Genomic DNA, 25,470 nt, shown 5'->3' with positions numbered 1-25,470 from the left:
CTATGTATTTCTGGCTTTATTCTGTTTATTTGTATGATTTGTATTTTTTCTGTTTTATTGTATGATGCATAAGTATAAATAAAGTAAAAAAGACTCCAAAAAAAAGGAAAGGAAAGAAAAGAAAAGAAAAAGAAAAAACCAGGAAAAACCAGAGTAGAAGGTTCTGGAAAGCTGGAAGGGGTAGCAGATCCTGCCTCCGTGAGCCTGATATTCCTATCCATGCTCTAACCCAGCACCCTTGACAAACGACAGTTCTGGGTGGGTGCCATTTTCTGGTTCACCTCAGGCAGCAAGGTGTCTTGGGCCAGCCCTAGTTCCCCGTCATAACTTTGGGTTACAGCTTTGGGTTAAAGTTACAAGCCCTACTCTTATCTAGAATAGCGGCCTGAAGCCTGTGGCTTATTCAGTGACCACAGTAGTGCTGGCTGTGTGGATGTGGGTGCGTGTGAGACAGTGTGTGTGTATTTTTATACATGTATGTATTTTAAAAATAATAATCCATTCTTCTCATTGGTTCATCAAAGAAAGCAAGTTTGTTCATTTTTCAAATATATATATATATATTTCCATGACATTAGCTGTAGTTTTAATACTATTAGGGCAAATAGAACTCCATTTACTTCAGTTGGAGCTTCTTACAGATACACATATACCAGTATGTGAAGAGGCTGAGGGTTCGTTAAAATACAAAACTCATTTTACAAACAATTCCCCCCAAACCACTACCATATGCAGAAATCATAAGGCTTACGTAACCCTTAGTCATGCATCTGCTTTAAAGTAGCATCTTATTTACCGGTACTTGGTGGTACATGAGAAAACTTTACAGACCGTTGTGACGAGGCCAAATGATCCTGTTTTGGATAATGGGAAGGTATAGAAAGCGAACAGGACACAGGCATGTGAAATACTGTGCTAATTCTAAGACAGGTTATTGTCAAATAAAAGTTTCAGAGTTATAGCTACCCTGGTATCCGTGAACGAGAACAGGGCTACAGATAGCCAGTTGTGTGGAGAAACCCTTTGAACAAGAGGCACTAGTATTTTGCTAAAGCTTATAGTTCTTCACTTTCCAGTCCTGGAAACCACTTGAACGGCCTTGATCCATTCTGTACGTTCTGTGGAGGTGGCTGCTTGCAAGATGTAGTGGACCTCATTTGCAGTAATGATTTCAAACAGGTTTCCCCCGACATCATTTTTCTTGCCTAATTGTGAGAGAAAGAAGACTGTGAGCAAAGGAGTCTGGAAGCTGTTTCAGTTCTTCTGGCTCAATGGTCTCTTCCATTTTCACACGACTCTCGCAAACACAATTGAAAATCTTCCAATTTCCACGTAGAAAATCAACTCTACATACATATATAAATAAGCCTGTATTTCATTTGAAATTGGGAGTCAAATCTGCCAGCATCATGGTTAGCTAAGCCAGTGACCTAGCATGGTGGGACTCTAACCTGAGCCTGAGCCAGCACTAATGGTCAGAAATGGTGATCGTTGCTCCCACTCCTTTTTTAAACCTCTCTCATGCTCTGTTTAGGCAGTGTATGGATATTGAATACTGATACTGAAAAGACAGAATAAATCACAAGAAAATTCTAGCCAATGTTGGTTTTACCTGCAGACAGATTTAAGCATAAATGAACAGATCAAAATGCCTTTCTGACAAGGAAATAGTGATGGGGAAAGACATTCAATTCAGCTCACATTCAAAGATAATTCTATCTAATTGACATATTAAGAGGGAGATGCTTATTTTTTCATGTGACTGCCCCAGTTTGGGAATCAGCAAAATGGAGTGTTTGAGCCATTTGCTTCCAGGCCTCGAATATGTTAAGAAGCAGGGGTCACCAACCTTTTTAGACCACCAGGGACATTTTGAATTTTGAAAGCATGCTGGGGCTGCCCATCACAAAATGGCTGCCATGGAGGGGATGTGGCATAACACAAAACTAGAGTGGCAACCACCCCTTGACCAGGGCCAACTTAAGCATATGTGGTGCCGGAGTGCATGCAAAGATGACCGCCTGGCGCCCCCCCCCCCAAGTTGCTCAGAGTTGTCAACCTTTTTTTAGGTGCTGAGACCATGCTTTTCTCTGCTCAGGAAAAGAAAACAGGAAACATAAGGAGCCCAGCGCAGCAAAGCAGGCCGAGGCGTCGGCGACTGAGTGAAGCCGGGCGCCTCGTGGTGTAAGCAGCATGCGTTGGGCAGGAGCTACCCGCCCACCTCAGCACCTCGTTGGCTTGCTTGCCCCCGAACTCGCGGCGCAGAGCTGCCCACAGCAGAAGAGCCCGCCACGGGGCTCCGACCAATGGGCGGGCTCTTCCCACACTCGGGCCCCGGACTCTTGGCCTGGTGCCTATGGTTAAGACGGCCCTGCCAATGACAATCTTATGCGTGGTGTTATGTACTGAAGTTCTCACCCTGGGCCAGCAGGGGGATGCAGTAGATAGTTTTCACTCAGGTCTGCATATGCAAATAAGGAATTGAAAGTGACGTTCAGTGATTGGATAGTTACAGAAAGTTGCTACTGTTGTTTTGTAGTTGAGCTCTATATAAGCAGGTTAGCTGAACCCTTCAGCCCTGTTCTGGCCTGTGAATAAACAAGAGCTGTCTGAAGAATCGCTGTGTCGTCTGATATGTTCACCCACAACTTAACACATACGATGGAAAGTCAGCTATACACTGCTGCTCCTGTCTAATACCAAGAGGCGGCATTCCTCAGTACCAGGAGAAATCCACAGGGCAGCCATGCCACTCTTGTTTCACAGAAATCTCTTAGAAGATATTGGCACATTTTGCTTCACAACTTTCTTTCTAAGAGGACTGGAGACTTACAAGAAAGAAAGAAAGAAAGAAAGAAAGAAAGAAAGAAAGAAAGAGAGAGAGAGAGAGAGAGAGAGAGGGGGGGGGGGGAGAGAGAAATGTCTGAGGCACCCGCCTAGGGGCACCACCAGAAGTGTTACAAAGACTTCTTAGAATGAGACATGAACATGCATGTCACGAGGGACAGTCTCTATGTGCTGCTGCTTACCATCTGGTGCGTCTTCAACCGCTGTCACCACACAACCCCTCAAGTGAATGGCTCCAAGTGGCTCTTCCCCCTGAAATAATTCAAAATCAAACCATTGTTAGCTTGGCTACAAACTCATTCTGGAAACCATTTTTCGCTTCCAGCTGAAACCAACACGATAGAAATTATTACGGCCATCAGTGTGTGTGTTTATGCAGGCTATGGTGTAATCTAGGAGGAAATCATGAAGAACTGGAGTCTCTTATCTTGGTTAAAAACTCATTTTGGAGTGAGATGGACATGGCTATGGCTGTGTGTGTTGGACCAGGCTATAGCATAGCTGTCAACTTTCCCCTTTTCTTGCGAGGAATCCTACCCGGAATAAGGGAATTTCCCTTAAAAGAAGGGAAACGTTGACAGCTATGGGCTATAGGCAATCGAGGAGTAAAACCAGAAAATCGGGGTTCTTCAGTGTAGAAGAAAGGTGAAGGAAAGTAGGTTTCACCGGGAGTTATTGACATTATGAACCATGTGGAAATAATGAAAAGGTTCCCCTTCCCTCTCTCTCAAACACATAACGTTAGAACTCAGTGTGTTGGCAGGAGGGTCAGAACAGATGGAAGAAAAACTGTGCTAGAACAACAGAACAAGCTGCAAAAGTTGGGGGATGGGAGCCACTTTGCTGACTGAAGCTCATTTGCCAAAGGCTTTCTGAAATAGGTGCATTTTGTACTCACTGCACACACCCAAAAATTGGGATACTTCCCCTTTATTGAGGTATTTATTAAATGTGACTAAACTAGAGAGCTGTTTTAGAACATACAGCTTTTTGGGCTGCATAAATCTATTCGGTTATTTTATTCACTTATTTTAACTTCGGGCTGCCATATGTCCGGAATTTCTTGGACATGTCCAGGAATCAGCCAGCAGAATGGCGTCCAGGTGGATTTTTGCCAAATTTGCAAAATGTCTGGGAAACCAAGACGTATGGTGGGGAGGGCTGTCATTTTTCAAAAAATAATCCATAAAAAATTCCAAAAAAGCCCCCAAACTTCTTCCTTTTTGTGTGGAGATGTTCCTAAAAAGAACTCAACAATTTTGACCTAATCCCCCCCCCCAAACCACCTCAGCAACTTTGCCTGGATTTTAACTTTTGTAATATGGCAACCCTATTTTAACTAGCCCATGTTTTAAATAATGATTGTACCGCTGCCATTCAGATTTTGTTTCACTTTGCATTGTATTGCGTTTTTATTACACATAAGCTTCCTTGCGTGGGGTTATGCCCTGAAAGATGGCCTATAAATAAGTTGATAAAATATATTAGAATATACAGCCCTGAAGATAAGGCAGCAAGGATTCTAACAGCAAGAAATTGGAAAAGCGAAATTATCCCTTCAAAGATTGAGTGGCAAGCCAAATTGATGAGAGTACTTACAATTAGCAAGGAGAACAGGAACAGTGAGAGGAAACTCAACACAAGAAGTTAATTAGGAATGGATAGTAATTAAGGAATATCTCAAAGGGTACTGTGACCATGAAAATGTCCTGGCAGATATTGAATGAGCCATGTCATATAAAGTAATTGTTGGAAAACGTCAGATTTAAGATGAAGAGAAACAACTTTAGGAAACTGTGTAAATAATAGCTTAAATGTAAAAGAGTACAATGGGTTTAGTCGGAAATTTCTTTTCTTTTGCTGATGTGTACTTCAGATGCAAGTATATTCTTTTTCTACTTAGACTTTTATTTCTTTTAATTCCTTTTTTTTGTTCTTTTCTCCCCCCCCCCTTTCTATTTCAATTCTTTATAATCTTTATAATTTATGGAATGTATGTAATGTATGTCGGCATGGAATGTATTTTAAGGTTTCTCTTGTTCAATAAAATAAATACATATTTTTTAAAAAGAAGATACCCTTTTTTTTTAATCGAGAGGAGAGGTCCCAGCAACTGAACACAATTCACATAAACAATCCTGCCACTCAAACCCATGATTCTGAAGCCGGGTTTCATATCAAACGTCCAGCAAAACCACAGAAAACGGGCTTACCCCTGCAGGATCATAGTAATGCATGTAGGCAGGGTCTTCTCTCAGGACAAACTTCCGTACTTTCCAGTTTTTCCTCCGGTGCCCCTAAATAAATGTAATGAATGTGTGACTTTCATTTTCTGCACTGCAATAACAAATCCCAAAAACAGAACTGAAGAACGCTGTGGTAGCTAAGTGAGAATGTTGTGATAGCTGCACCCAGTGCTTTGTTCTGGGGAAATTCACCAAGAAGTGATTTTGTTGTTGTTGTTTATTGCAGATCCAGTCACATTGCAACACCTCCCCCCCGCCCCCCGGGCAGGGGCTAAATGTAAGATATTATTAATAAACTCAAGCAGACAGTGATCTGGATTAGAAATGGCCACAACTTTATTGATTACAGATATAGGTGGATTTTTGGCTCAGGCATTGGGTGTATATCTGTTCCAGCTCCCCTCTCCCCCGGCCAAAAAAAATTATTATTTAATTTTAAAAAGGTACGTTCCTGCTCAAAAAATCCCCTGGCTGCATCCCAGGAATATCGATGGGTTTTGCTGGAATTCTGCTGTTTTTGCTTCCTCAGCACAATCAAGACCCTAAAAGTTATTTTATTTTATTTTAGGGATGTATATGTCACCCTTCTATAGAATTCCCAATGCAATTAAAATTGACCTCTAAAACCAATTGCCACATACAGTATCTTCATTTTCAGAAGGCTGCTGGTTTTTTCTTGGGTGGGAAATAGCCATTATAGTTTGGCAACGACTGCTCTAAACTATTTTTCCCATGAACCATTTGAAAATTGTTAATCACCACTTAATGATTCTTTCTGCCTCTTTTAGCAATTGCAATGCAATGTGCTAGATGCTGTATGATTTCTTACTGTTTTCATTGCTTCCTTTATTTCTTATATTTCATTTGCCTTCCACAGAATTCAATTTGCAATCCAATAAAATACAATATAAGAAATTAAAGAAGCAATAAAAAAATCAATATGTCAATTAATGTGAACATGCTGTGGACCACCTGAATAAAGCTCACAGACCACTGGTGGTCTATAGACCACAGATTGAGACCCCCTGGTCTAGAGCACAGACTATAATGAATGTTATTCCCAAGAAGGAATGAAGATCTGTGGCAACAGCTTTTACAGGTCAGTTGTAGACCTTAGGCAATATATTGTTCAGCCTCAAACTAGCTATAATGCAAGCTTTTCTTGCACCAATGCTTACATCCAAAAAGCCTCTTAAAAGTCTTCGCTTGGGTAACTCCAAATACACACCCTTTTTAAAAAGTGGTACTTTTGCTTCCTTATAAAACTCAGTATCTCTTGAAATAATTCAGACTGAAGAATGTCTCTACAGTACTAGAAAGAAAATACAACATTTAGAATTCATTTCCCCTTCACATTTTGGATACTGTGCCACTTATATTCCTGAAAGTGCCTCAAAATTGACGGCCAACGTTCTACTGTGGATTCAGTCTGTGATAATTTCCTCTCAGTGCTGCAATTTCTTCTTAGGATTGCATGAAGCAAGTGACAAGCTCAGTGAGTCACATGGTTATAAAGTCTTCATATGCCCCGTGCGTGACGGCAGTGTTGCAATTCTGTTGGAATTGGGCAAAACCAGATCAATTGTGACACCCCCCCTGAAGGATGCCCTGTTTCACCAGCTGATTGCCACTGAGCAACACAACACAGCACAGCTGTGAGAGTCAAGAGAGGTTTCAGCATAGGCAGTTTTCCTAAGAAGGTTTATATTTCTGTACTATATTGACTGCTTTTCTGAGCCATCACAGCAAACAAGGTCTATACCAACCTGTTTCAGTAAACATCCCTGTTTGACCACTGCGCCTCTGAATTCTTCCTTGAAGATCCCATCATCATCACTGGAATTCCCTTCACTGAAGAATCCACTATCTGCCTGTTTTAAGGAAAGAACAAGACCATGTTGCTAACGTCACCTGAAAGAGTTTTGATATGTACTGAGTGAATAGGATCCAAAATGCAGCAGTCTGATTGATCTTAGAACAATAGGATCCAAAATGCAGCAGTCTGATTGGTCCTAGAACAATAGGATCCAAAATGCAGCAGTCTGATTGGTCCTAGAACAATAGGATTCAGAATGCAGCAGTCTGATTGGTCCTAGAACAATGGAGCAGTATGATTGGTCCACAGGAGCCACCCAATCCAGCTCCAGGTGGAAGTGAATCCGCAACCTGATTGGCCTACAGGAGAATCCCAGAATCAGCCAATCACATGTGGCCCATTGTAATGTATATAAAGCAGATATTGTGGGGGAACTTTCATTCCTCGCTACTATGAGCTGAATAAAGAGCATGAAATCCACACTCGACTCTGAGTATATTTCAAGTTTGATGTGTTACTCTAGATTCATTGCTTTGCAATGAAGGTTAAAAATATTTCTAAATAAGACAGCAAATAATGTCAGCATCTGCTGAACTTTCCAAAGCTTCCAAACAAATAGGCTGTGAGCTCAATCTCTCCCCTATCCCAACACTGGGATCCCACTTTATTTGTCATTCTTTTATCTGGACTAGAGACTAAGATTTATGCATCGTAGTGAATACATGCACGATGCACAAAGCATGTATATAGGAAGTATGCACCAAATTCCTTTTTCCTTTGTGGCAAACAGCATTTTAAGTTACTTCCTCTCCGATGTGATCAGTAGAGGCTCAGAGAAAGTTCTCACCTTGCTTTCTTGTGCACACAAGTCAATATCCGAGCGAAATGGATTCATAGAATCATAGAATCATAGAGTTGGAAGAGACCACAAGGGCCATTGAGTCCAACCCCCTGCCAAGCAGGAAACACCATCAGAGCACTACTGACATATGGTTGTCAAGCCTCTGCTTAAAGACCTCCAAAGAAGGAGACTCCACCACACTCCTTGGCAGCAAATTCCACTGTCGAACAGCTCTTACTGTCAGGAAGTTCTTCCTAATGTTTAGGTGGAATCTTCTTTCTTGTAGTTTGGATCCATTGCTCCGTGTCCGCTTCTCTGGAGCAGCAGAAAACAACCTTTCTCCCTCCTCTATGTGACATCCTTTTATATATTTGAACATGGCTATCATATCACCCCTTAGCCTCCTCTTCTCCAGGCTAAACATGCCCAGCTCCCTGATTGAGCAACTGAAATGCAGAATATGAAGAGTACTCTTTCTTCCTCTCACTGGTCACACTGGAGCAGGGTGGGGTGGGGTCAAGGGAGGGTTAAATAACTCTTGTCTTCATCTGCATTCTATGAAAAAGAAATTTAGAGTGCCTAATATAGGGAAGCCCTTGTCATGGAGGAGTGAGTCAGATGGCACAACCAAAATTGTTCAGCAACAAAATATGGCATGTGTTTGTTTTTCTTTCTTAAAAAAGTTGCCAACCAGAGTTGTAGAATCTCAGGACTGATTATATGGGACCTTGCCAACAGCTATGCAACTAGCATTCCCTTAGACAGCATCAGCAAATGAAGTTGGCAGTCTAGATAATCATGCATACAGAAGACTGAGAAGGCCAGTCTTAAGGCCAAACTAGTTGTGGAAGTGAGAGCTGGACCATAAAGAAGGCTGATCGTCGAAGAATGGATGCTTTTGAATTATGGTGCTGGAGGAGACTCTTGAGAGTCCCATGGACTGCAAGAAGATCAAACCTCTCCATTCTGAAGGAAATCAGCCTTGAGTGCTCACTGGAAGGACAGATTCTGAAACTGAGGCTCCAATACTTTGGCCACCTCATGAGAAGAGAAGACTCCCTGGAAAAGACCTTGATGTTGGGAAAGATGGAGGGCACAAGGAGAAGGGGACGACAGAGGACGAGATGGTTGGACAGTGTTCACGAAGCTACCAGGATGAGTTTGACCAAACTGCGGGAGGCTGTGGAAGACAGGAGTGCCTGGCGTGCTCTGGTCCATGGGGTCATGAAGAGTCGGACACGACTAAACGACTAAACAACAAACAGTTGTGCACTGGTTATAAAGCACTTTCATCATGAAGTGAAGCACACAGGGGATGGAGTACAATGTACCTACTCCTTACCTTCCCACGCTTCATTGCTTAAATCCACACCACAAACTCCAATACCAAAAGTCTTCAAGCAGTGGAACAGGGGGAGGTAAGAGGGTGACAGAGAAGGTTCATTCCCTCTTCCACCCCCACAAGCTCCATTTAGTGATAAAAGTAGAACCTCAAACTCACTAGGATGGATGTACCAAATCTAAGGCCTGGTTTTATAGAATTCATTGGAGTCCTAAGTAGAGTATGCACATGGGGAATGAGGTCCACTCATGCCATGGGACTTTCCCCTCTTTCCTGCCCCCATTCACGCACACACCCAACCTGTTCTGGGGGCTCCCCTTACTTTCCAGAGCAGATTAGAGGGTTGGGGGGAGGAGAGGGTGGGTGTCAGGGAGCTGTCAAGGAGCCAGGTCATCCACAGGGTAGACACATATACAGAAGGCACGGAATGAAATTAGCTTATTATTAGCAAAACAACAGCTTACCAACAATACATCAATGTCCCTGTTTCATCTTAACTCAATGAAGGCATTGCTGAAACTAAGCCCTAGGTATGCCCCTCCCCTCTAGCCTCTCACTCTGGCTTCCTCCCAAGCAGACGAAGGCTGTGTTGAGGGGGTGAGCTCCTCCTCTGGGCCTGTCTGGCATAGGACCCTCCTGGAGCGAGGAGTCAGAGGGGGAAGAGAGTCTGTAGGACTGGGACTGTCGCTGCACCCTTGACCGCTCAGGTCTTCTGCTTCTATCAGTCCTATGAGAGCCAGTGTGGTGTAGTGGTTAAGAGCGGTAGTCTCGTAACCTGGGGAACCGGGTTCGTGTCTCCACTCCTCCACATGCAGCTGCTGGGTGACCTTGGGCCAGTCACACTTCTTTGAAGTCTCTCAGCCCCACTCACCTCACAGAGTGTTTGTTGTGGGGGAGGAAGGGAAAGGAGATTGTTAGCCGCTTTGAGACTCCTTTGGGTAGTGATAAAGCGGGATAGCAAATCCAAACTCTTCTTCTTCTTCTTCTTCTTCTTCTTCTTCTTCTTCTTCTTCTTCAGTCCCCAGCTCATCCCTTCTGCCCTTCTGCTGACTGCTCCTCAGTCGTTTGTCCCCCAGGCTCTGGGCTGTAAGTTATGGTTACCAGACGTCCCTGTTTCCCGGGGACAGTCCCTGTATTTACAAATCTGTCCCCAGGCAAAATCCGTCCCCGGAATGTCCCCGGATTTCATTTAATGTCCCCGGATTTATATTTATACATTATACATATGGGGACTTCTGGCGAGGCAAAATGGAGGACGCCACGGCAGCGAGCAGCTCCTGAAGCCAGCAAGAGCCAACTGCGCTACCAGGCTGGCTCCAGGCTGCTGAGACTGCCACTGCCAAGGGGGAACCACTGACCGCCCCCCGTGACCCAAATCGAGCCGGGCGCAAGAGCGCCCGGCTACCCGGCGGACTGCCTAGCGGCACTCCGGGGCCAGGAAAACCCCGGAGCCGATGCAGGGAGAAGGAGGAGAGGAGAAGGAGAAGGAAGAGAGAGAAAGAGGAAGTAGAAAAAAGAGGGGAGCCCTGACCTTGCCGCGCCACGGCAACGGCTTAGGAGGAGAGGTAGAATCATAGAATCATAGAATCATGGAGTTGGAAGAGACCACAAGGGCCATCGAGTCCAACCCCCTGCCAAGCAGGAAACACTATCAGAGCACTCCTGACATATGGTTGTCAAGCCTCTGCTTAAAGACCTCCAAAGAAGGAGACTCCACCACACTCCTTGGCAGCAAATTCCACTGTCGAACAGCTCTTACTGTCAGGAAGTTCTTCCTAATGTTTAGGTGGAATGTTTAGGTAGGAGAGCACTGGGAGGGCAAGGACACATGGCCGAGCCCAAGCCCAACCCGAGCCTACCCCATGGCAGCTAGTGCTCCAAAGGAGCAGACCGGGGCCCAGAGGAAGGATATTACTTCTTAATTTTTTTTTAAAAAAATTACATTTTCCCTCTCTTTAAAAAAAAAGTGTCCCTGGATTATATGAAAAAAATCTGGTAACCTTACTCTAAGTTGTCATCCTCTTGGGCTGGCAGCCTCTACCATTCCTCCTGATCCAGCCAGTCCCTGAATTTGGGAAGGCCCACTGCATGAGCAGACCACATTCTATGCATGCAGCAACGCTGTCGATTCCCACTCATAATATCCAATATTAGTTATACTCAGCGCAGAACCCTTCAAATAAATGGATATTACTAACTTCAGCCCATTAACCTCAATGGGTCTACCCTGAGTAGAACTTCACTGAATTCAACCTTGTATTTCCAGAAGGCCTGTGGAAATGGTTGGAGTCATATATTTACAATTAACCCTCTTAGGATAGGAAAATACCCACAAAGATGTAAATAGAATACATTTACAGAAGAACACAAGGCAGCTTCCTCTGAAATGACAGCTAACTGAGGCCAGGTCTTGCACTTCAGTGATTCACAGTCACTAACTTTCGGAGGAACGCTGGCTTGCTTTGTTGCTTCTGCTGAAGCAGAGGGATGCCAAGTCATTCTTCCTCCCAAGTGCTTTGCAATAAATTAAAGGCTGGGAAGCAGAGATTTAAATATAAGTATCCAAGACATTGTATTAAAAAAATTGTGGCAGCTGGGGCAGAAAACCGAACCAATGCTGCAATCCTGTAACAGTCAAAAGTCAATCCTTGTTACTGCATAACTAACACATCCACTTTAAAAACAGAAGGAAGGATTTTGGTTGAAGGTAAAATTAGATGAATCATGAAACTTTGGGGGCCAATCAGATAGCATCAATATTTGAAGATGTTTGCACCAAATAGACCACCTATTTTCACTGCAGTAGTAAAAGGTGGTTAATTTGTATTAAGCAATGTGGAGTATACGCCCTGAGAAAAAAGTCAATGGGGAGTCCAAGTGTAGTACCAGGAAATATAAAGATAAAGATAAAGGTAAAGGTAAAGGGACCTCTGATCATTAGGTCCAGTCGTGGCTGACTCTGGGGTTGCGGCGCTCATCTCGCTTTATTGGCCGAGGGAGCCGGCATACAGCTTCCGGGTCATGTGGCCATCATGACTAAGCCTCTTCTGGCGAACCAGAGCAGCACATGGAAACACCGTTTACCTTCCCGCTGGAGTGGTACCTATTTATCTACTTGCACTTTGCCGTGCTTTCGAATTGCTAGGTTGGCAGGCGCAGGGACCAAGCAACAGGAGCTCACCCCATCACGGGGATTCGAACTGCCAACCTTTTGATCGGCAAGTCCTAGGCTCTGTGGTTTAACCCACAGCGCCACCCGTGTCCCACCAGGAAATATACATGGACATATATTTCAACACACATGCACATATATACAGTATATACCTACTCACAGAGACTACTTACAAAATAATAATAGGCGTCTTCGTGGTCAAGGAAGGAAGTTTCTGACAGGCCCTCCAGTGCACTCTTGGATATATCTCCAGCAGGCTGAAAATAACCTTCGTTCAACAGGGCAGATGCCAACATTTGACCCTCTTGACGATTCCTGATAGAGTTGTTTGACAGGAGCCAATCAACCACACAACTACCTAAGGGCAAGCAAATGAACCAAGGTGTTTGAGCAGAAAGGCACAAAATGAAGTACTGCAGACTGCAAGTAGTTAAGCAAATCAAAGAGATATGTTCTCAATTAAATTCAAATTGCAATTACAGTTTGGAAATATGAAGCCAGCGGTGACTATATCTGGACTTGGTTTGAGCCAGGCTCTGCTAAATATTCCACTTGCCAGCGAATATGTAAATTATATGAAGTATTTAGGGCTGTGTCCAGTCCATATTAAAGACTAACAAATTTGCTGTGGTATTAGCTTTCAAAACTCAAGCCCAATTCATCGGAAAGCCTTGACCATGCGGTTTTCACATTCTGTCTACTGGAAACAATTTCCCCTCTCAGTGCCGCCACATTCTGCCCAATATCTATAGGACATTTTTCTCAGGACCTGGCAGGTTCAACTATTTTGGAATGGCAACTGACATTTTCCTCCCATCAAAATGCTTTCTGTCGCGACTCCATTTTCTAGCACCTGTTTTACTCAACGGAACATTTTTTGAAAGGGAAAAATAAGAGCTCTTTACCCGTAAAGCAGTGGTTGAAAATTTTCTTGTCCTTTTCCAGCTTCATTTCTCGTATTCCTTTGTCGGGGTCTTTCATTGAGAGATACAGCTCACTGTGCAGTGAGAGAAGTGAGGCAGAATTAGGAAACAATGTTCGACTTGGCTCTTTGGGGTTTAAATTCCTCCTGCAAATGCATCAAAGGGACTCTGCAAACTCCAGTCCTTAAAAAGGTAAAGGTAAAGGTACCCCTGCCCGTACGGGCCAGTCTTGCCAGACTCTGGGGTTGTGCACTCATCTCACTCTATAGGCCGGGAGCCAGCGCTGTCTGCAGACACTTCCGGGTCACGTGGCCAGTGTGACAAAGCTGCATCTGGCGAGCCAGCGCAGCACACGGAACGCCGTTTACCTTCCCGCTGGTAAGCGGTCCCTATTTATCTACTTGCACCCGGAGGTGCTTTCGAACTGCTAGGTTGGCAGGCACTGGGACCGAACAACGGGAGCGCACCCCGCCGCGGGGATTCGAACCGCCGACCTTTCGATTGGCAAGTCCTAGGCGCTGAGGCTTTAACCCACAGCGCCACCCGTGTCCTAATGACCCACTAATTATAGAATCACTGAGCAGGCGGCTTGTGGGCCGGTTAAATGACCCCCATGGGCCACTTGTGGCTCATGGGCCTTAGGTTGACTAACCCTGGCTTAGGCAGGCATAGAAAATGCCTACATCCTCTAAGGAGGCTCACCTCATGCTTTTATAACTTAGACAACTAATAAGTGGCCTTTCTATGAAAGCTTTTGTCCATGCTTCTTGGGAGGAAAGCAATGACAAACCTAGACAGCATCTTAAAAAGCAGAAACATCACCTTGCCAACAAAGGTCCGTATACCGTAGTTAAAGCTATGGTTTTCCCAGTAGTGATGTATGGAAGTGAGAGCTGGACCATAAAGAAGGCTGATCGCCAAAGAATTGATGCTTTTGATTTATGGCGCTGGAGGAGACTCTTGAGAGTCCCATGGACTGCAAGAAGATCAAACCTCTCCATTCTGAAGGAAATCAGCCCTGAGTGCTCACTGGAAGGACAGATCCTGAAGCTGAGGCTCCAATACTTTGGCCACCTCATGAGAAGAGAAGACTCCCTGGAAAAGACCCTGATGTTGGGAAAGATGGAGGGCACAAGGAGAAGGGGGCGACAGAGGACGAGATGGTTGGACAGTGTTCTCGAAGCTACCAGCATGAGTTTGACCAAACTGCGGGAGGCTGTGGAAGACAGGAGTGCCTGGCGTGCTCTGGTCCAGGGGGTCACGAAGAATCAGACATGACTAAACGACTAAATGACAACAACACAGTTGAGATAATCATACAGGCATAAGTCTAAACACAGGGTGCTTCCAGGCTGTCGCTGTTTTCAGATGGGATTCAATCACATCCCAGCTAATTCCGGTTACATGATTAAAGTTGATTTGGAGCTCTTGCACAATAAATCTGCTTCCCTCAAAGATCAGACTTTCTGCTTCTACAGAATGTTGTGATGGCTACCAACTTGGATGGCTTTACAAGGATGTTAGACAAATTCATAGCACATATTTCCCCTTTCAGAGGCAGGATGGCTCCAACTGCCAGCTGCTGAGAACCGCAAGTGGGGAAGAGTGTTGGTCTACTCATGTCCTGCTTGTGGGTTTTCAACACATATCTGCTTGGCCACTGTAAGAACAGGATGCCGGGCTATATATAGGCTCTTGGACTGAGCCAGCAGGGCTCTTTATGTTCCTACCCTAACTGAATCTAAGTGAAAGTCAAATTGCAAGTGGACTTGGAAACAAACAAACAAAAGTCAACTTCCTCTTTTGTCAATTAATATTTTTAACTTTTGTAATCTCAGTGCTTTGTTCTAGCCAGGTTCTGAGTTTCTTGTGCGTTTTGGGAATAGGGGAAACAAAGCTTCGCTTTATGACAATGCCTGGTGCCTACATATCTGCCCAACAGAAAGCAAAGAAATGATGACTCAATAAAACCAGATTACTACAACCCAAGTGTGAATGCCGTTAAAATAGCTCCACACACATATATCCTTTAAATAAATAAAAAGCAGCTTTGAGAGATGGGAATTTGGAGAAGAGGATGTGTGTGTGTGTGTGTGTGTGTGTGTGTGTGTGTGTGTGTTAATCCTTTCTCTACTCACAATTGTAATATATAGTTTTTTCAGGCTCCATTGGGGGATAAATAACTGGGATATGCGATTGGGGGTGGGAAAGCTGGGGAAAGGATGACACACTCCTCTACCTCCCCATCACTTCTCCAGCCCAATTTTCCATCTCTCAAGGCTGCTTTTCTTTTCTTTTCTTTTTTGAAATCATAGCATCACATTTATGTGTAATTAAAGGTAAAGGGATCCCTGACCATTAGGTCCAGTCGTGGCTGACTCTGGGGTTGCGGCGCTCATCTCGCTTTACTGGCCGAGGGAGCCGGCGTACAGCTTCCGGGTCATGTGGCCAGCATGACTAAGCCGCTTCTGGCGAACCAGAGCAGCGCACGGAAACGCCATTTACCTTCCCGCCGGAGCGGTACCTATTTATCTACTTGCACTTTGATGTGCTTTCGAACTGCTAGGTGGGCAGGAGCAGGGACCGAGCAACGGGAGCTCACCCCGTCGTTGCGGGGATGCAAATCGCCGACCTTCTGATTGGCAAGTCCTAGGCTCTGTGGTTTAACCCACAGCGCCACCCGCGTCCCTATTTTGAAATCATAGCATCACATTTATGTGTAATTAGCCCCTAAGGAAACAAGAGGATATGTTCCTGCCTTTTAAATTAATATTTGAAGAAGTCTATTTTAACAAACCCCAGGTTGATGGTGGTTGGAAGCTTAATAGACTTCCTGGTGGATTTCCTAGAAAACCGTTGACCTCCCGCGATGCACTTAATGGCCTTCTTGATGTCTTTCACCCAGACATCTCTGTCCTCGAGATGAGAGGCTTGGAAGAAGTGGTCCTGTTGCTTGGCAGTAGTGAGCTTCATGACAAACTAGAAGAGAACCATTTCATAATGATTTACACTTGTCCATTGCATAAGGGCTGCATGTACCCTAGACCTTTAAAGCACATTTTCCCCTTCAAAGAATTCTGGGCACTGTGGTTTGCTAAGTGTTGCTTGGAATTATAACTCGTTGAAAGGCAAATTACAATGCTCAGAATTCTTTGAGAGAAATCATATGCTTCAAATGTGCTCTAAAGGTAGACTGTGTGTGCAGGTTTCATATATTTGGCAGCACAGCTTATATGAACAAGCAACTAACAGAACAAGCATGAACTTGCCTACTCAGAAGTAATTCCCACCAAGTTCAATGGCGCATATGCCCAGGTAAGTATGTATAGAGGTAAAGGGGACCCCTGACCATTAGGTCTAGTCGTGGCCGACTCTGGGGTTGTGGTGCTCATCTCACTTTATTGGCCGAGGGAGCTAGCGTTTGTCCACAGACAGCTTCCGGGTCATGTGGCCAGCATGACTAAGCCACTTCTGGAGAACCAGAGCAGCGCACGGAAACACCGTTTACCTTCCCGCTGGAGCGGTACCTATTTAGCTACTTGCACTTTGACATGCTTTTGAACTGCTAGGTTGGCAGGAGCAGGGACCAAGTAATGGGAGCTCACCCCGTCGCAGGGATTCGAACCACCGACCTTCTGATCGGCAAGTCCTAGGCTCTGTGGTTTAACCCACAGCGCCACCCGTGTCCCTTAGTATGTATAGAATTGCAGCCTAAATTCAGCAGTATAAACTGCTTAAACTGGGCAAGCTGGGAAGGAACTGTAAAGTAGTATGGAACAGAATAGAATTTTTACACCATTATCTGCTCTTAGAATCATAGAATTGTAGAGTTGGAAAGGACTTTTAGGATCATCTCTAACCCCCTACATTGCAGGAATATGCAGCTGTCCCATCAAACCTGCAACCTTGGTTTGATCATGCAATACAGAAATAACCAGGAAACATTCGTGCTGATTTATTGTTTATACACAAAGACACAACATAGCAAAAGCTGAGTATCTACTTTATCTTAGGCTAGGGAATTAGCACAATCCACACCCTATTGAAGAAAATAGGGTTGTATCCGAGGAGTGCTCAGAATAGACCCATTGAAGTTAATGGAAATGACTTGCTTAGGTTCATTCATTTTAATGGGTTTGTTCTAAGTTGGATACAACAGTTTGAACTGAAAGGGACTTGGGATCACATGCATGCTTTCCAAAGTAGGACTAGCTATTTTAAACTATTGCTTTCACGTTGCCCTTTCAGGAAAACTGCAGTGGTCTAATCATCTTTCTGACTTCTCTGCCCAGACGGATATCTAAGAAAGGCACCGAGCACTCAGACTACTACAGTGTTCCAGGGGTGGAAACACTGAATCAATTTGCCCCAATCTTGGAAGACTAGCACAGTCTGATCTTGTACATATTGATTTGGAAAGAAATGGTCCCATACAGTTTAGCAACAGTTACATGCTCAGACTGCTGTTCCTCCTAACCGAAGAGCATTAGTTCCAGCCAACAATTCCTACTGCCCCTTACTCAGATATGTGAGTTTTTCGGAGACAGAGAAGCTGTCTCACCACAATATCAATAGTCCCCAGTTCTTTATCTGTGTGAAGAACTGCACTGTCAAAGTATAGTCGAGATGCATGCTGGACCTTAACCACTCTGTTTCATGTAAATTCCCATAACAATAAAAATCTGTCAAGCAAGGGCTCGCCCACCCTTCTGCTCATCCCATGCTTGGTTTTCTGCTTTCCCCATCTTTCTAGGCACAGGTCCAAGTGATTTTGCCATTGTCCCACCACAAAACTGGAACAGCAATCCATGAAAAACCCAAAGGCTACTTGTTCTGACTGGGTTACCCCAGCGGAAGGAGGCAGGGCAAAAGGAGGTGTGAATAAGCCCTGAATCTATCCTTAGAAAGAAAATGACCAGCATGGTTTTCTTAGAACAGCTTCCCAGGTGTTGGTGGACTACAACTCCCATCATCTCTGACCGTTGGCCATGCCGGCTGAAGCTGATAGGTGTTTGAGTCCAACATCGTCTGGTTCTCCACCCTGTCTTAGCATTTTGCTGGGCTGAATTTGCATGGCATCCTCTCTAAACACTAGGAAGGCTAGTATCAGCTTCTGCAGCCAGCAAGATCTGACAATATCTTAACTACAGTGGAAGAAACCTAATCCAGAGCTTAAATCCCCCACCTTCCTGCCTGCTTTCTTCAGTGTACTGCAGAAGACATGCATACTCACCATTCTTTTACCAAAATCCTGGCAGGGACTTGTGAAGGTGCTTCCCTTCAGAGGGATCATTCCTTTAGGGCTGTTGTCTGTCTTCTTCTTAAAGTATTCAATTCCGTCTTCTAACAAGACTACCCACATAGGTTTCCAGGTGTTAAACATGCTACCCTGTACGCAAACAAGTTTAAGACAAAATTATCTAGGCATCCTGTGACAATGCCAATGAAAGCATTTTTAATGAAGTTGCATCTAAATAAATCCTTATTTACCCAAAACGTGTCAAGCACCTATCAATCCCCAAAGACACAAGGAGATTCTAAAAACAATGTAACATACAGTATTAGGGTTATTTATTCATTCCCCCACCCATACATTTAGATCCTTCCTTTCTTCTATTGTATCAGGGACGCGGGTGGCGCTGTGGGTAAAAGCCTCAGCGCCTAGGGCTTGCCGATCGAAAGGTCGGCAGTTCGAATCCCCACGGCGGGTTGCGCTCCCGTTGCTTGGTCCCAGCGCCTGCCAACCTAGCAGTTCGAAAGCACCCCCGGGTGCAAGCAGATAAATAGGGACCGCTTACCAGTGGGAAGGTAAACGGCGTTCTGTGTGCTGTGCTGGCTTGCCAGATGCAGCTTTGTCACGCTGGCCACGTGACCCGGAAGTGTCTCCGGACAGCGCTGGCTCCCGGCCTCTTGAGTGAGATGAACGCACAACCCCAGAGTCTGTCAAGACTGGCCCGTACGGGCAGGGGTACCTTTACCTTTACTTTTCTTCTATTGTGGAACCCAATCGTTCCCAAGCTTCTTCTTCTCTGGCGATCACTCATCTCCGAGTAAGGTGGTCTTCCATGAACACGGTTTTAACAGTGAGTCCGTAAGTGACTGTGGAGGCCAACTCTGGATCCACATATCCTTACACAATGTGTCTTCCTCTCTTTCATCCTGAGTTTGAGCACAACACCTTTGGTAAAGGCTGTTCTCCAATTGGCTCACATGCCAGTGTTTTCCAATTGTCGGTGTTTATACTACATTTTTTAAAGATTTGCCTTGAGAGAGTCTTTAACCCACTTTTGTTGACCACCAGCATTATGCTTTCCATTTTTAAGTCTGGGATAGAGCAGTTGCTTTGGAAGACGATAATCAGGCATCTGAACAACATGACCAATCCAGTGATGTTGATGTTGAGGAATCATTGCTTTGACACTGGTGATCTTTGCATCTTCCAGTACACTGGCATTAGCTTGTCTGTCTTCCTAAGTGATGTGTAAAAGTTTTTGGAGACACCATTGATGGATACTTTAAAGGAGTTGGAGATGGCATTTATAAGTGGTCCATGTTTCACAAGCATGCAGTAAGGTTGGTAGTACAATACCTTTGTAAACAAGCATTTTGGTTTCCCTGCAAATGTCCCAGACCTCAGACACTGTGCACTTCAATCAGGAGAAAGCTGCACTCGCAGAGCTCAGGCGATGCTGGATTTCAGCATCAATGTCAGCCTGTGTGAAAAGATAACTGCTTGGGAACCATTGGGTTCACAAGGGCTGACATTGATGCCGAAATCCAAATCAAAACCCTGACCTTCAACCCTGATGCTTTAAAGGTGCATCAAATGTGCTTTGTATATATGGGGTTGATCTGTCCTTAGGTGTGTATTCTACCTTTTAATGAAATGAAAGGAGTATACAACAGAAACAATAGAGGTTTGGGTTCCTGCAGAAGTCCTCTCTTACTTTTTTCAGCTGCCATTCTGGAAGAATGCCTTACTCTTAAAAAATTTGATGTTTGCTGCACTGGGCTCCTCTGGGAAGAAGAGAAAGATGCAAATTAAATAACTAAGTAAATTGCGCCTATTCCTAGAGCTGGGAGGGGAATTTGACTGACCCGATATTCAAACACTTTAGACAATATAATTTTTGTATCAAATGCCATGTGATCTCTGCAGTAGTCTGAAGAATAATAGGGGAGCAGGGGGTTAAGGGAAAAGGAGGGCTGAGCATTATGGAATAGTGGTTAGGTTAGAACAGCATTTAGTGGTGACTTGCAATTTCGCAGTTCTGTACAAAGTGTGAAGCAACTAGCTTGGTTACTTAATTCTCACACTATACTGGCTGTTTTGAGGTTTCTCCAAGAAGCAAAAACTAACATACCGATATCTTAAGAAAACAGGCATGTTCAGCTGTATGGCTTTAGGACAGGGTTTTAAAAACAAGATGTCCCTGATTATTCGACAGAGGCTGGTAATTTGTGATTAGGAAAATAACACATATATGATCTGTTGTGTACCTGTAAGTGGTGGTCAGCAGGATCGCACTACAACATAAAGCAGTTGAAAAGAAGAGGTCTCTAAAACCAGACCCATAAAGCTTTGATTAATGGCTGCCCATATTGGGGTTTCTGAATTATTTGATTCAATCGTGGTTTGATGGCCTAATGTTGCCTCAGTTCAGAAGCTCTGTACACATCACAGAAGGATGTCATTGCTTGTTCAGGTCAAGGTTGCTCCAGGGGATGGGATGGGAGGCAGAAAGGAGGGAGAAGGGGAAGGGCCAGATAGGGCGCTATAAGGCTCAGGGACCAGCACGACTGCCTTTGAATGATGACTGCTCATTGACATTGGACAGTAATGTCACACTGAATGTAACTGACCTGCATGAAGGACTCTGTGATTGGAAACAGAGAGACGGTATGCACTTTTAATAAAAACACATTAGAAAGAAAAAGAAAAGGAAAGTCGCTTTGGATAGAAGGAGTTAAGTTAACACAAAGGGCTGTGCTCACGGTAAAAGTTGAGCCCAGAATCCCTTTTCAGTGCCAGGGCAACGCCCTGAAACATGAGACATAACCATTCAAGAAAGTGCTTCAGAGCAGCACAGAGTGCCTTGCCCTCACCACAGTACAGTTTATGGTCACATGAGATTAAGAAGCTCACATGAGATTAAGAAGCAAAACTTAACAGGGAAATCATGTAGTTTCCCCAGCACTTCTCAACTGAAGAAGCTGAGAAAACCACAAGGTGCTGTCCCGTGTGAAAGCGAGAAGCATTCTCTTTCGTTACAATATGTATGCTGTTTGTGACATGTAGTGCAATTCTGAGGACTAGTAGAGAGGTTGCATTCAACCCTGGGTTTGAGATTCTGTCCCCTGGTCACACACTGAGATTTACAGCCCACGGACTTACACTGAGCTTCCTTGAGTCCCAAGTAACTCAGTACAGTCGTACCTCGGGTTACATACACTTCAGGTTACATACGCTTTAGGTTACAGACTCCGCTAACCCAGAAATAGTACCTCGGGTTAAGAACTTTGCTTCAGGATGAGAACAGAAATAGCACAGCAGCAGTGCAGCGGCAGCAGGAGGCCCCATTAGCTAAAGTGGTACCTCAGATTAAGAACAGTTTCAGGTTAAGAACGGACCTCCGGAACGAATTAAGTACTTAACCTGAGGTACCACTGTATAGGGTTATAGCTTCAGAGGTCCATTGTATACCGTTAATTGCTTTCTCCGTAGCTTGCTGTTGTTACCTATTCATACTGTAAGGCTTCGCAATGCAAACCACTAGGCCGGTCCTGGTTAGGGTCAGGGACATCTGGAGATTTGCAGGCACATCTTGGCAAAGCAGTTTATATTAGCTGACAGGCAGCTTTTTGCTTCAGCGGCAGCACCATCATAGAATCATAGAATCATAGAATCATAGAGTTGGAAGAGACCACAAGGGCCATCGAGTCCAACCCCCTGCCAAGCAGGAAACACCATCAAAGCACTCCTGACATATGGTTGTCAAGCCTCTGCTTAAAGACCTCCAAAGAAGGAGACTCCACCACACTCCTTGGCAGCAAATTCCACTGTCGAACAGCTCTTACTGTCAGGAAGTTCTTCCTAATGTTTAGGTGGAATCTTCTTTCTTGTAGTTTGGAACCATTGCTCCGTGTCCACTTCTCTGGAGCAGCAGAAAACAACCTTTCTCCCTCCTCTATGTGACATCCTTTTATATATTTGAACATGGCTATCCTATCACCCCTTAACCTCCTCTTCTCCAGGCTAAACATGCCCAGCTCCCTTAGGCCAGAGAATCTTTGCTGCCTTCTGTGATACCTTACAGCTTATAATGGCAATTTTGTCCTATTTCATGTAGAGTCTGATTTTCTACATTGAAATCGCGGCCACAAAATCTCTTCTTCAGAATTGCTCCCAAAGTTCTATCCTCATACACATTGTGCACCATCCCAAAAGAGACTCGTAGGCTCTGGCTTGGAAATAATTAATGGGAGATTTCATTTCTGAAAAGCTCGTAGGGCTTCACAGGTTGTGATGTACAGGAGAGACAAACTGTGCTCTCTAGAACTGATAATCAAATGACTAGGGCTTTCTCTTCCTGGCACGCAGGCCTGGAGCTTGCAGTAATATTTCTAAGGCAAGCTGGAAGAAGTTTGGCTTTGGAAACTCCAACCCTTGGAACCCAAACTGAGTTCATGTAGGGGAGGGAGGGATTGGTTTCGCTTCCTATGGTGTAGTAGGTTAGTCAGATGGAAAAAAGGACAGAGCTCATGTAACTTAAATAATTATATAGACGCAGAGCTACACTTGCTGAAATTCCTATGCAAAGAAGCAGGAGACCTGTCCTCTTTTGCATCTACAAACACCCCCCCCACACAATGTGCTTTTGTTTTAACCCATTGTTGCCTACTCTTTCAATCAATCAAAGAATGGGGCCAAGACAGAAGTTCCCTGAATATTATTCTCAAATGAATAATACTTCTTTTCTTTTCTTTTTTTAGGAGGGGAAGAGATAGAAAACTAGAAGTGTGGCCTCTGGGCAACTTCCCCAAAATACCACTTCTCCTTTCCTTTGAGTCTGTTACACCACATGCCTAAACACAACGGCTGCTCCCAGATGCCCCACCTGCTGAACCCTGAGAGCTGTGCCACATATATTCCGCTGGTAAGTCCAGCCCATGGCCAACATGCCCCAGATGAGAAAGCCTCCCCACACCTGTTGCCATAACCCAGCCCCAGATAGATCTATTGATTTGGGTTCATTTGCATCTCATTTTTCCAACTTAGGTTCAGGTCATTTCTGCAGGAATGTGCAAATATTTATCTTTCTAAATTCCCGTGAAGACTTGCTCACATTTTAGTGCTAATTTCTCCCAGTAAACAATTTTTTGGGGGGTATGTGGAATTACTAACACATATATTTTTTTGCAAAAGACTCTCCCTGAATATAATGCATTTTTGTATGTTAATATTATTGTTATATGTATTTTTATCCACATTTAACCCTCATATATTTCTTGGCTAGGGAAGTGGCAAAATTCAGAGAAGTGTGAATCTGGAAGAATGGCTGTGATTTGCTTTGTGTATTCCCTAAATTCATTTCTTACCTTTGTAAGGAGCGTCTCCACCCCCATCGTTCTGCCCGGACGCTGAGGTCCAGCGCCCAGGGCCTACTGGCGGTTCCCTCATTGCGAGAAGCAAAGCTACAGGGAACCAGGCAGAGGGCCTTCTTGGTAGTGGCACCCGCCCTGTGGAACACCCTCCCATCAGATGTCAAAGCGATAAACAACTACCTGACATTCAGAAGACATCTTAAGGCAGCCCTGTTCAGGGAAGCTTTTAATGTGTGACATTTTAGTGTATTTTTGGTCTCTGTGGAAGCCGCCCAGAGTGGCTGGGGAAACTCAGCCAGATGGGCGGGGTACAAATAATAAATTATTATTATTATTATTATTATTATTATTATTATTATTATTAAAAACAAACTTAACAAGAAAACAGCAGTGTCATAACACAGTGTTTCCAACAAAACACTAAAATACAATAACCTATTAAACATTAAAAGCTTCCCTAAACAGGGCTGTCTTCAGATGTCTTCTAAAAGTTGGGTAGTTGTTTTTGTCTTTGACATCTGGTGGGAGGGCGTTCCACAGGGCGGGTGCCGCTACCGAGAAGGCCCTCTGCCTGGTTCCCTGTAACTTGGCTTCTCACAGCGAGGGAACCGCCAGAAGGCCTGCGTCATTAATTCATATGAATTGCCCCAGAAAAGTAGGGTATACATGTCCAAAATAAACTTTAGGCAAAGATGAAGTGCCAACTCTTTTGTTCTTGTTTGTGGCACTTAGAATTCCCCAACAGAAAAGCTTCTGCTTTGGCAAGTGCCTTATCAGCACACAAGAAGTCTCTTTTGGTTCCTCCCTTGCTGTCTTACTTGGTCTTGTGGTCTGGGCACCTTCCTTGTAGGGTTTTCCTACTCATCAAACATTCCATCAATCTTGTGTTGTGGGATGTGGGTGTCAATTACCCGGAGGATTCTCATTAGCTTAGAGAGAAAGATCGCTTGCTTTAACTTTAAGTTCAGTCTTCTGTAGTCTCATCCAGCATCATCAAATAAATATTTATTATTTGTACTTATAGCCTGCCCTTCACCAGCTGATGCCAGCTTTTTTGGCTAACCCATCTTCTTGGATTATGATGTCTCTCTATCCAATTTCTCCACAACAGGCATAATTTCATACGTAGAATCATAGAACTGTAGCGTTGGAAGGGACCACAAGGGTCATCTAGTCCAACCCCCTGAAATGAAGGAATCTTTTGCCCAACATGGGGCTTGAACCCAGGACCTTGAGATGAAGTGTCTCATGCTCTACCAACTGAGCTATCGTGGAAGAGGCATGTCTGTCCTGTCCCCCTTCCCCGCTTGCCATTGCATGCTCACAGAAAACAAAAGGCACTCTGTATTTCAAGCATAAATATTACAGAGATTAACGAAGGCTTTTACGTTCTACGTAAATGTCCTGTCCTTCTGCCTGAGAGTTATAACTCTCAGGTTCACACGCTCAAGAATAGTGAGCTCAGCATTCGTTTGCTCAGATCAAGCGTTGCCCTCCCACAGCTTTTGTCCAAAATGGTCCGCACGTACCTTCTTGACGAGGTATCCTTCCCTGATACGCCTGGGTTCTCTCTCAGGTTCCATCTCTGCGCTGCTCCTTCTGCTCCAGCAGAATTCAAACACATCTGACAATGCAAAGGTTTCGCCAGCTGCATTTATACAGCTGTCACTTTCGCAAA

General features: G+C 44.4%; 1 protein-coding gene across 1 annotated transcript; it reads right to left on the bottom strand.

Moving 5' to 3' along the window:
• Nucleotides 1-799: 799 nt before the first annotated feature.
• Nucleotides 800-25,470, bottom strand: PLEK (pleckstrin). Its single transcript, XM_053380473.1, has 9 exons — nt 25,322-25,470; nt 18,421-18,576; nt 15,985-16,166; nt 13,170-13,261; nt 12,438-12,622; nt 6,860-6,964; nt 5,061-5,144; nt 3,030-3,099; nt 800-1,205 (listed from the first exon to the last, which is right to left on the bottom strand). The coding sequence occupies exons 1-9, from the start codon at nt 25,373-25,375 to the stop codon at nt 1,066-1,068; spliced, it is 1,068 nt and encodes a 355-aa protein (XP_053236448.1). The 5' UTR covers nt 25,376-25,470; the 3' UTR covers nt 800-1,065.

The sequence above is a fragment of the Podarcis raffonei genome, chromosome 3 (assembly GCF_027172205.1).
Source record: "Podarcis raffonei isolate rPodRaf1 chromosome 3, rPodRaf1.pri, whole genome shotgun sequence".
Classification (NCBI taxonomy): domain Eukaryota; kingdom Metazoa; phylum Chordata; class Lepidosauria; order Squamata; family Lacertidae; genus Podarcis; species Podarcis raffonei.
Note: the sequence above shows the minus strand (reverse complement) of the source record. Positions and strands in the feature narration are given on the sequence as shown.